We start from the raw sequence: 9,644 nt of genomic DNA on the forward strand, positions 1-9,644 counted from the left end.
TGAGAGTCACCGCTAGTACCTTGAGTGCAATAAATGAACAGTAGTTGGTTTCCGGTTCGATTCCGATCATGATTCGTTGATGACTTGTCTGGTATCTGATCATGGATTTATAATCAAATACAGTACACAGTCCAGAGATGTACATATCTACATCTAGATATCTAGAATACTCTTAAGCCACCAAGCTCCGCCAATCCCTCATCAGCATTGCCGACATCCAATCCCACAGACTTTTCAGCTGTTGCACCCTTCATGCCTACACCGCCAAATAGACTTGAAAATAGCTCATCCACTTGCTCCTCGTGCCATCCTTGAGAAAGGGGAATGGGGACAACAAAGTTTTGCGCTTTTTCATGCACAGTATAACTAGCGAAACATCAGTAAAATGCTATAGTGGATTCGCAGCCATGACCACTCACCGAAGCTTTCTTCCTTTACTACCGCCCCGCTCAGCCTCTCGCTTCTTCTTCTTTTCTCTCCTCAAGTGAGTCAAGTCGGCAGCAGGACCAGAACCAGATCGAGATTCGATGACTTCACGAAGCAGAGCTCGATACCCAGTCTCTTCGCTCTCCATCAGCGTCTTTTCGGCCTCGCGCTTTAGCCGTTGTTAGCAAAAAAGGGAAAAATTTGAATATGTAAAAACAACTCGCCTTGCTGTTGATACCAGACTCGATAGCTTCGACAACGCCGCCTGAACCGTTTTTCATCTGTTGAAGGAACTTGCTTCCACCTGCCTGTTTTGAGCCGAGCTGCAAAGAAGCCGCTTGGATTTTGCTAGACCATTTATTGAGGATGGGTACGAGTTGGGGATGGGATCTGGGGACGTATTAGATGCCATGATCAGCTACAGAACAGATACACATACCTATCCGCAATACCCAATGACTCCTTGGCAGCTTCTATCCAATATGCTTCCCCTTGAGCATCATCACCCTCGGCCCTTTTTCTCTTGCCGAGCGAAACCTCCTCTTCTGATTCTCCAGGCAAAATAATAGATTCTCTCAAAGTGAAAAGACGTTCATTGAGTTCGCTGAGACTCTTAAGGATGGAAGCTTTTTTGGAAGCAAGTTCGTTTTCAGGGTCTTCGGGAAGGGTGGCGGGGACAGTGTTGGAAGCAGTGAGGGCTTTCTGGAAAGTGATACGGAGGGTGATGAGGGATTCAAAGAGAGCCTAGGATATTCGTTAGTTTGTAATGGGCAGATTTTCCCTATTGAACCCACCTTTTGCTTTCGGATGGCTTGTCCCTTTTCAACATCTTTAAGACGAGAATTTCTGAGAGATGCGACGGGATCGAGCGCTTGCTTTGAGCCGTTGGCTCGAGGTTGGGGTTGCTCTTCCTCGTCTTCGTCCTCGCTTTCACCTTCCTCGTCTTCATCCTCATCATCTTCCTCATCATCTTCGTCCTCATCCTCATCTTCATCCTCCTCATCTTCATCTTCATATCTCTCGCTGCCCTCTTCGCCTCCATTTTCCTCCTCATCTTCATCATCGTCGTCAAAAATCTTCATCCTCCCAGTCTTCACACCTTCGTACTTTGGTCCTGTCAAAGTCCCACCACCGGTCCCTCCAAGCTCCATCCTCAATCTAGAGGGTCCCACGTCAACATAATGTTCTCGTCCCTCATCGCCCTTTCGCTGGATATCGTGTGAGTCGAGGTTGGAGTAGGCACTTTCGGGATCTGGGACAGATACATTGTTTGAATGGAGCTGTTTGAGCTGTTGGGCGAGTGAAGGGCCGGACATGGTGGATGGAGTGAGTTACTTCTGTGTATAGACCAAGCGTTTTGACCTGCACTTTGCCGTAGCTTAGCTTTGCAACTTTTTTTTTGAGTATATTACGTAAGTTATATGTTTGGCTCTTAAACATTAAAGTAAGAAGCTGCTGCGTGCGCAACGACGTCGGCCCGCTGTGCTCGATCAATGTGATGCTTGCATTCTGCATTTGACCCTTCATACTGACTTTGTTCATCCGTCTTATATACCCATACACCATGTTCTTCCATCTCTCTGCACTCTCCGTGTTCCTTGTCATTGCATTCTGTACGTTATTTCTTTATGTCTTACACTCCCTCCATACTCACCTCTCAACCCCGCCAGTCTTAATCTACTACCGCGCACGCCTCTTCTCCCTTGCCGCCCGTTTTCTCCCAGACACAATCGTCAACCGATTATCCCACTATACTCCATTAGAATCTTATTCATTCGCAGACCAAGCGGAAGCGGGTATGAGCAGCGGAAACTTTGACTTGGAGGCGAATATTGGGGAGGGGAGTGGTGAAGGGAGACTGGGGCTTGATGAGGCTGGTGTAGAGGAAGTCAGAAGAATTATGTGAGTACGGGGGATTGGTGTAGAGTGGTGGTGGTTGGCGATGTGTGCCGGATGTGAATAGGGGTGGATACTGATGTTGGGAATAGGGCGATTGAGAGGTGTACCTTTGATCAGGCGAGGTTGATCAGGCATAACCGCATCCTTGCCAAGAACGGTATCGCCCCTGATGGTAAGTGATGAACGCGATATAGATAGTGCAAGTCTTGCTTCTTACCACCTTGATTTAGGGACTCCTCTTGACAGAAAAGCTATTACTCACCTTTAAAGCAACCTACAAACGGAACCCTTTTTACAAATATGTGTCTGATTGTATATCACATCAGCGAACGACGATTTCATCTATCGATACACCTTTTGATTTCGATCCCTTTTTTATTTTTCTTTTTAGCTTGGATTTTGATTTATCATGTTGTTGAATTATACCCAGTACTATTATGCAGATGCCTAAATCAAATGCATATCTAATCGTCTATACACCATACAAATACTCGAAGAACGTGGGCTTGCTTTCCCATCCTCTTACAGATACTCTCACCCCCGGGTTTATACGGCCATATGTCGCATCAATTCTCACACGCGAAAAACCGGGTATATCCCCAAAATCTGACTCGTCGTCCATATCTACCCATCCGCCTGCCATGCTATCTTCACTCTCATGACCTGACACCCTTGGGATCGTCAAGCTATCGCCGAGAGTGCCAAAGTCTGAACCGCCCTCCGAGGACGCATATCGGGAAGACGTCGCTGAATAGGTTCTTGTCAATTCGTTCTCGTTTTCCGATAAAGACAGGTCGACCATCTCTGGTATAGGGGTGATGGTGGTATCGCCTTCAACAGAGTAGCTGACGATCTCTGCATCGCCCATTTCGGTTGCAGTGTCGCTGCCGGACTCTGTGAATTCGCTCAATTCACTTGACTCGCCCTCGGAAAGCGAGTGATAGCTGCTTTCGGAGGACGATTGGCCAGAGACTTCGCTGGTTTCTGGAGTGGCTAGACTATGACCGGCGATGGGATGGCGGTTGGGCTGTGCGATAGAAGGGACGACGACGTGAGTGACCCGAAGAATCTGGCCCGAAGTTGTCGGAAGGTCTTGGCCTACACTTTTGTCAGCACGCCATTGTTTTTCTTTTCTTTTTTTTTTTAAAAAAGAAGGGCTTGAAAAGAATCAACGACTCACTCCACGAAGCAAGCTCGTAATAACGAGAAAGCAGATGGACGACGAGACGGTCAAAACTTTCAGAAAGGCACCAGCTCAAGTGCGCAGGTGAGCGCGAGATTTCCAAGATGGCAGGGATTTGACCATTCTCGATTGGAAGATCCGGCAAAATGTCAAGGCCTCGATGTGTGGGAAGCCTTCGGCCAGCAGATGAAGCAGACGCAGCTGCCGCTTCGGAAGCATAGTCGACTAGCCGTTCATCAATGACTCGCCACTGCCCGTCTTCCTGTACATTCAAATCACCCCACTCTCCGCCGAGCCACTTTCTGATTTCCGTATCTGCCTTGGTGACTAGGCCTTCAGCCCTTTTACCTCGCTTGCGGAGCATAGCACGAGTTCCCTTTAACGAGGTAGAGAATGACCCTTGACGAGAGTCTGGAGAAAAGGGGTCCCGTTCGGGGACGAGAGCCGGAGGGACAGGCGTGGTGCGTGGGATTGCACCGGCTGGGAACGACGGGAGCGAAGGGCGGACTTGAAGAGGTACTGGGGGAGCATAGTCGGCTTTTGTTGGACGTACGATATGCGGATTGGAGGCAAAGGCCGCTATACCAGGTAGTTTCTTATCAGCCGCCACCCCCCTTATCTACTAATCAAATCAAATCATAAAAGGAGTACAAACCATTGTCAAGTCGCCTTATTACTCTCTTGCCTTTCCCATTGTACTCTGGAGCGGCATTTGGCCTGGCGTCGCGCTCACGACGAGCTGCAGCCTTTTCTCTTTGCTGGGCGTTGTGGGCCTGCACTTGGCGAGCTGCCCTGTTTGCGGGGTTCTGGAGGATGGCGGGGAGGTGGAGGCTGCGGGATGTAAGCGCTGTGCGGGGTGCGGGTGGCGCTTACGGTACTGGTTCTGCTGCGTTGTCTGCCATCGTTGCCTCGTGGTTGCGCATGGAAAAGAGGCGAGTTGGGCCAGGAAAAGAGGGCGGGGCCGGCGGCAAGGCAGAAAGCATCACGTGGGCAATAACAAGCACCCGTGCCTAGATCGTGATCTCTCGTTTACATTTCATTCGCATGCTTTCTAGCATTCTCTCTTTTTTCCTTCCTTCCTCCTCCTCTGCAGATGCACAGCGCGCCAAATGAATGACCAATCAGCCGCCGCAAGAGAGAAGATCAGGAGAGGATACCGCGCTTGGTAAGCACCCATGCACTAACCCAGACCCAGCTGGCCGCCCACCGCCCACCGCCCATGCTCCTCCCGATACTGACACCAACCACGCACATCACAGCCTCCATTGCAGGTCTCGCAAAGCAAAGTGCGATCTCGCAAGTATTCCGAGTCTCTGTCATACATATGCATGCTGACTCAAATCTTCACAGGGAGACATTGATGCGCCCTCTTCTCCGCCATGCAGTCGATGCAAGCGAGAAAGCCGAGAATGTGTGTTTGCTCCCTCCCGCCGGGGAGGAAACAACAAGAAGAGGGCACGTACAGATTCAGAAGACATCTCAAGAGAGGACGAGGATCCGCCTCGCCCATTGGGTCGTTCTACAGCCGAAGTTCTGTCGGGCGAAGAACATTCCTCCCAGACTTTTCCTTACCCTCAGCCACCTCCACAGCCCCGCCATCCATCTGTGCATAATCTTCTAGGTCATTCCCCGCCACCCGCTCGATATCGTCAGCATTTCGGCCATACTTCTTCCAGTACACAATCATCTCCCCAAACTAGCTTTTCCGCCGACCATGCGACTCCACAGACTCGACCCACACTGCCTAATGTTCAGTCTCACACAGCCACAGGATACCCAGATTCCCCTCCTTCACCCAGACGGGGACGCATGGCCAATCCACCGTTGCACGCGGCCGATCCAAGTAGTATCGTCGTAGCAGACATGCGTAATGAGAGTGATGCGCTGCAAATCCTTGCGCTTGCTAGTGGTCAGGCAGCAAATAGGGAAGGTGAAGAAGAGAGATCTGATAGGCATGATGGCCATAGCGCGTCAGGCACTGTCGATTCTACAGGTATGGGAGGTCACCAGCAGCAAATGAGGGGAGCACCTTCGTCCCCGGAAAAAGAAGTGCACTTGTCGAAGCTGGCGCAGTTCCCTCTGGTTAAATTGGGGATCCTCAGCGTCGAACAGACGACAAGACTTGTGGATATGTTTTTCAGGTGTCACCATCACTTTTTTGTCAGTTTTCCCGCTTCTTGCGGCCCCAACTCAAAAGTAAAAAAATAAAATAAAAAGACTAACTTTAAACTTTAGCCAATTATTCCCTCTGACGGCATTCCAAGGACTCTTGAACAATTATCTGTCTTTGCCCAAAACGAAAAATACCTTTTGGCAACCATCATCATCATTTCGAGCCGGGTGGAAAACACACCAGAGATGAGGGCGATCCATGAACGCTCATGGCTAGTCATGCGCAGATGGATCTCCAGGGTCCAATGCCTCGGTGAACCACCCACCATAGGCCTTGTCGAATCCCTCCTTTTACTCGCGGAGAACCTGCCACGTACTTCACGTGAGATGATGTCTGATGATTCTGCAGAGACGGATGTGATTGAAGAACCGCACGGCGTGGAGAACAGGCAGGCTTGGCAGATGATAGGTTTGGCAGTGAGGAGTGCATATGAGATGGGGTTGGATAAGTTGGGTCTGCAATTGATACCGGAGACGGAGAGAACGCTGGAGCTGGAGAGGGCAAAGTTGGTTTGGGTCTGTGAGTGCGACATATCTCTTGACGAATGGACATGATGTTGATTGTTGGCAAGACTGCTACCTCTTCGACAGACAGTGGGTTGAATAGTTTTAGTTTTAGATTTTATTCCAAACGCTAACTTTTTTCCTAGTATCTCCATGCGACTCGGTAAAGGTTTCTGGACACGAGGCGGTGCAGTTTGTTTCCAAGGCTACTCTTCCTCTGCTCAAACTGGCCCTGCCGCTGCCCTCGTCAATTTCCCCTTTTTACGCGAAATCAAGCCTGGCGACCCTCATAGCGATCATCCCCAAGATGACTTGGGCAGTTTGGTACAAGCGTATCTGGAACTGACGATGATGATGAGTAATGCGCATGATGTACTTTATCCTAATGCGGCGAGAACAAGGTCACTTGTTGTGTAGGTGTATTTTTTCTTCCTCTTATGGGACAAGTACCGATAAGAGCTGATGGTTGTTAGTTACGGAGAGTACTTCAAGTACATTGACGAAATGGCACGATCATTGGATGGGTTCAAGATTTTATGGCGACGTAAAAAATGGACACTGTTCCCTCTCACCGACACTGTCTGGGTCATGTTCTACTACATACAACTTTATATATGTGCCTTCAGTTTCGTCAGTACCTACTTATTTACTTTTTTAAAATGTTATCAACTGACATCTCTTCAGCAAGCGCACGTCGAACGGGCAACTATCCGAGGCGAAGAAGAGTACAAACTTTTGGAACAACGACACAGGGAACAAGGAGGCACGACGAAACTCGCCAGACCGTCTCTCAGTCTTTTCCCACGAGGCGCTGCTCAAAGTCCCGATGCGCGATACATTTTCCAAATGTGTGACGCCGCGAGAGAACTTATACATATTTGCGTAGATAATCTATATCCTGGTGGAGCGCTGCCTTATTTGCCTTCAAGATTCTTGTTGTGGTTCACCTATGGAGCGATTGTGCTGTTGAAAGCTCTTTACTCGGGGGCTATGCTCAGGGCGGATCATAAAAGGTGAGTTAATTCTTAATTCAGAAAAAAAGAAAAAGGAAACTTTTTTAGGTACTGAACAAGATTACAGAACCCTTGATTTGATTGACCGACTTTGCATTTGCTTCGCTCAATGCTCAACAGATGAAGATTACCCTGCGGTACGATACGGCAAGCAGCTCGAAGCACTCCGTAATAAGCTTGCCGGGTTATCAGACGTCAAAAGCACCCAAAGCCCTAATGGCTCTCAGACAGTCAGACTTCCTCGCACGCAAAACCGGGTTCCAGAGGTCCACGTCAGTCCATCCCAGACTTCTACTTCTCCCAGTGCAGTGCCTCCGCCGCAACAGTTTGAGTCGCGGCCGTCGACATTTCAACCTGCCCGGCCTCATGCTATGCCAAACGAACACGCCATCAACACGCCGACGTGGCAGTTACCTGTCTTGCAGCAGTATACTCAACCCGTCACATTCCCATACCCTACAACCCCAATGTCCTTCTCTGCAGGTCCTTCTACAGAAATGCCTGCGCCATATGTCGCGCCGCCGCACCAACAGCCATTTATGGAATTCGGTGTTGCCCAATCATCAGACGGTTTGAATTTGGGTATGAACGACCATAATAACTTGGGGTTCACTACGCTTGATGATTGGTTTGGGTTTGGAACAGCCGGTACGGCTGGTGGAGCAGGCCAGGATGGGAATGGAGTGGATGATTCGATGGGATTGGCTAATGTAGGGTTGGATCTGCAGGATTTCTGGATGAATGTCGGGCCGGGTGAGGTGAGTGTGATTGATAGTGGTTTTTTCAATTGGCGTTATTGGATAGTAGACTTGCTGACTTTTTTTTTTTTTACTGATCAGGCTCAAGGAGGGTTCCCATTCCGATAGACACGCGTTTCTTTCCCTGTACTTTTTGTTTACGACTAATAATACAGAGCGATTAATGTTGGAATATGTATTACTAATTTGTCACCAAGAGGAATCAAGAGGTTATCTTTAGATATAAGAGTCCCATACATCTGCCCATTACTAATATTTTGTTCAAGTCTATTTTTTCTTTGGTCTCTCGCCAAATATTCTGGTGCCTACTCTGACGCTGCTGCTACCCTCCTTGATCGCCTGTACGAAATCGGCGCTCATACCCATACTCAACTCCAACTCGTCTTCCTTGGGAGCACCTTGTACACCCTTCTCCGCCAAAGCCTTTGCCAACTCTGCCCGTGTACGCTTGAGACATTCGAAATCAGGATTAGGTTTTGTTGGGTCATGGGAGGCGTCCCAAGAACCGATAGTCATGATACCTAACAACTTCAATCCGGGGCATTTTTCAATCACATGCACGGCCAGGTCAACGAGCTCGGCCGAGTTGCTCGGAAGGGGAGATAAACCAGATTTGGAGTCTTCGCCAGAAGTGTTGACTTGGAGGTAGACGTTGAGTTTGGATTGGCGTGAGGGAGGGAGGGATTTTTGAAGAAGGTCGGCGACTTTGGTGGAGGAGAGCGTCTCGAGGATAAAGAGGTTTGGAACGGCTAAATCCGAGTGTCAGTTGGAAGAAAGACTTGGAGTGAAAAATGGGAAGGGGCGTACAAGCAGCAAGTTTCGATTTGTTGCTTTGGAGAGATCCGATGAAATGCCACTTGATGTCCTCGGGCAGCTACTTGATAGTTAGAGACTGCTTGAGTTTTGTACAGGTATGCTAACTCACAACAGCAGCCTTGTCTACCATCTCCTGAATATAGTTCTCCCCGAAATGACGGTAGCCGGCATCATAGAGAGCTTTGATGTCAGAGGCAGGCTTTAGTTTGGAAACAGCTACCAAGCGCGGCTATTTCTAATTAGCGTGGGCTGTTCAGCCGCATTTCTTGTGCATCTCTGGTGCATACCTTGGCACTTGTACCCGCAGCGTTATCGACATCCTGCTGGACAGCGGCAATGCTCTCTCTGAGATCTGAGGCTCTGTCCTGGGTGTAATCGAGGGATATGGGTGCTGACATTCTTGCGTATGACCTGACTCTCGTAGTGGTTGCTGCTGCTGTGCGGTGTACGAGTCTGAGCATGCGTATGAAGGTGCAGATGGGGAATGGCTGCTGTCCGTGAATGGGATAGAGACGAGTACAAGTCGAAGATTAGCACGTGGTTCCCGCGTGACTCTCGCGTGGGACCGGCGAAACTCGAACTGGCTTTTTCCTCCCAGCTCTTCTTTCTTTCCTCGCCAGTCGCAACTCGCTTTGTTGACACTCGTAAAAGCGCATTTCTTTCCTCTTCCCCCCCACTCCCCGTCATGGCCCTCCCTGCAGCCCGCTCCGCCCTCTCAGTGCGCGCCTTCATTCTCCCGGCCGCTGCTCTCAACGCTGCCGCTTCATCGTCACGATACCTGAGGTGTGTCGTGCCCTTGCTACAACTCAAATTAAATTACTCACACTCTACAGTACAACCACCCCCCGCCATGATGCCCCCGTGACTACCACC

At 49.5% G+C, this 9,644-nt stretch overlaps 6 protein-coding genes; 3 read left to right on the forward strand and 3 right to left on the reverse strand.

Moving 5' to 3' along the window:
• Positions 1–124: 124 nt before the first annotated feature.
• CNAG_04395 (protein BFR2) lies at positions 125–1,836 on the reverse strand. XM_012196392.1 has 5 exons: positions 1,221–1,836; positions 866–1,170; positions 651–816; positions 420–595; positions 125–366 (listed from the first exon to the last, which is right to left on the reverse strand). The coding sequence occupies exons 1-5, from the start codon at positions 1,740–1,742 to the stop codon at positions 162–164; spliced, it is 1,374 nt and encodes a 457-aa protein (XP_012051782.1). The 5' UTR covers positions 1,743–1,836; the 3' UTR covers positions 125–161.
• Positions 1,837–1,903: 67 nt separating this feature from the next.
• On the forward strand, positions 1,904–2,821 carry CNAG_04396 (hypothetical protein). XM_012196393.1 has 4 exons: positions 1,904–2,039; positions 2,097–2,328; positions 2,415–2,497; positions 2,556–2,821. The coding sequence occupies exons 1-4, from the start codon at positions 1,991–1,993 to the stop codon at positions 2,591–2,593; spliced, it is 402 nt and encodes a 133-aa protein (XP_012051783.1). The 5' UTR covers positions 1,904–1,990; the 3' UTR covers positions 2,594–2,821.
• On the reverse strand, positions 2,751–4,442 carry CNAG_04397 (hypothetical protein). The gene is made up of 4 exons (XM_012196130.1): positions 4,382–4,442; positions 4,164–4,339; positions 3,506–4,087; positions 2,751–3,423 (listed from the first exon to the last, which is right to left on the reverse strand). The coding sequence occupies exons 1-4, from the start codon at positions 4,429–4,431 to the stop codon at positions 2,798–2,800; spliced, it is 1,434 nt and encodes a 477-aa protein (XP_012051520.1). The 5' UTR covers positions 4,432–4,442; the 3' UTR covers positions 2,751–2,797.
• Positions 4,440–8,161, forward strand: CNAG_04398 (specific RNA polymerase II transcription factor). XM_012196394.1 has 10 exons: positions 4,440–4,673; positions 4,768–4,804; positions 4,859–5,668; positions 5,744–6,200; positions 6,253–6,274; positions 6,331–6,597; positions 6,658–6,814; positions 6,869–7,197; positions 7,265–7,955; positions 8,037–8,161. Exons 1-10 carry the CDS (start codon positions 4,618–4,620, stop codon positions 8,061–8,063), a joined length of 2,853 nt encoding a protein of 950 aa, XP_012051784.1. The 5' UTR covers positions 4,440–4,617; the 3' UTR covers positions 8,064–8,161.
• CNAG_04399 (YggS family pyridoxal phosphate enzyme) lies at positions 8,043–9,246 on the reverse strand. XM_012196395.1 has 4 exons: positions 9,059–9,246; positions 8,881–9,000; positions 8,763–8,829; positions 8,043–8,704 (listed from the first exon to the last, which is right to left on the reverse strand). The coding sequence occupies exons 1-4, from the start codon at positions 9,167–9,169 to the stop codon at positions 8,223–8,225; spliced, it is 780 nt and encodes a 259-aa protein (XP_012051785.1). The 5' UTR covers positions 9,170–9,246; the 3' UTR covers positions 8,043–8,222.
• Positions 9,247–9,396: 150 nt separating this feature from the next.
• CNAG_04400 (small subunit ribosomal protein S10) overlaps positions 9,397–9,644 on the forward strand; it is a 1,193-nt gene continuing 945 nt past the window's right edge. Inside the window, exons 1-2 of the mRNA XM_012196396.1 lie at positions 9,397–9,554; positions 9,605–9,644. The exon at positions 9,605–9,644 is cut by the window's right edge and continues 945 nt beyond it. Coding sequence (XP_012051786.1) covers positions 9,457–9,554; positions 9,605–9,644 — 138 coding nt within the window. The 5' untranslated portion in view covers positions 9,397–9,456. The remainder of the gene's footprint in view (positions 9,555–9,604) is intronic.

Source organism: Cryptococcus neoformans, chromosome 9 (assembly GCF_000149245.1).
Source record: "Cryptococcus neoformans var. grubii H99 chromosome 9, complete sequence".
In the NCBI taxonomy this organism is placed as follows: Eukaryota; Fungi; Basidiomycota; class Tremellomycetes; order Tremellales; family Cryptococcaceae; genus Cryptococcus; species Cryptococcus neoformans.

Coding starts and splice junctions, on each gene's coding strand:
- CNAG_04395 (XM_012196392.1), bottom strand. CDS start 1,742: ATGTCCGGCCCTTCACTCGCCCAACAGCTCAAACAGCTCCATTCAAAC. Junction 817..865: donor TCATTGGGTATTGCGGATAG/GTATGTGTATCT, acceptor ATACGTCCCCAG/ATCCCATCCCCAACTCGTAC. Junction 367..419: donor AGTAAAGGAAGAAAGCTTCG/GTGAGTGGTCAT, acceptor ATGTTTCGCTAG/TTATACTGTGCATGAAAAAG.
- CNAG_04396 (XM_012196393.1), top strand. CDS start 1,991: ATGTTCTTCCATCTCTCTGCACTCTCCGTGTTCCTTGTCATTGCATTC. Junction 2,040..2,096: donor GTTCCTTGTCATTGCATTCT/GTACGTTATTTC, acceptor CAACCCCGCCAG/TCTTAATCTACTACCGCGCA. Junction 2,498..2,555: donor GAACGGTATCGCCCCTGATG/GTAAGTGATGAA, acceptor ACCTTGATTTAG/GGACTCCTCTTGACAGAAAA.
- CNAG_04397 (XM_012196130.1), bottom strand. CDS start 4,431: ATGCGCAACCACGAGGCAACGATGGCAGACAACGCAGCAGAACCAGTA. Junction 4,340..4,381: donor AACGCAGCAGAACCAGTACC/GTAAGCGCCACC, acceptor TACATCCCGCAG/CCTCCACCTCCCCGCCATCC. Junction 4,088..4,163: donor AATAAGGCGACTTGACAATG/GTTTGTACTCCT, acceptor TACCTGGTATAG/CGGCCTTTGCCTCCAATCCG.
- CNAG_04398 (XM_012196394.1), top strand. CDS start 4,618: ATGAATGACCAATCAGCCGCCGCAAGAGAGAAGATCAGGAGAGGATAC. Junction 6,598..6,657: donor AGAACAAGGTCACTTGTTGT/GTAGGTGTATTT, acceptor GATGGTTGTTAG/TTACGGAGAGTACTTCAAGT. Junction 7,198..7,264: donor CTCAGGGCGGATCATAAAAG/GTGAGTTAATTC, acceptor ACAAGATTACAG/AACCCTTGATTTGATTGACC.
- CNAG_04399 (XM_012196395.1), bottom strand. CDS start 9,169: ATGTCAGCACCCATATCCCTCGATTACACCCAGGACAGAGCCTCAGAT. Junction 9,001..9,058: donor CTGCGGGTACAAGTGCCAAG/GTATGCACCAGA, acceptor AATTAGAAATAG/CCGCGCTTGGTAGCTGTTTC. Junction 8,705..8,762: donor CAAATCGAAACTTGCTGCTT/GTACGCCCCTTC, acceptor ACTCGGATTTAG/CCGTTCCAAACCTCTTTATC.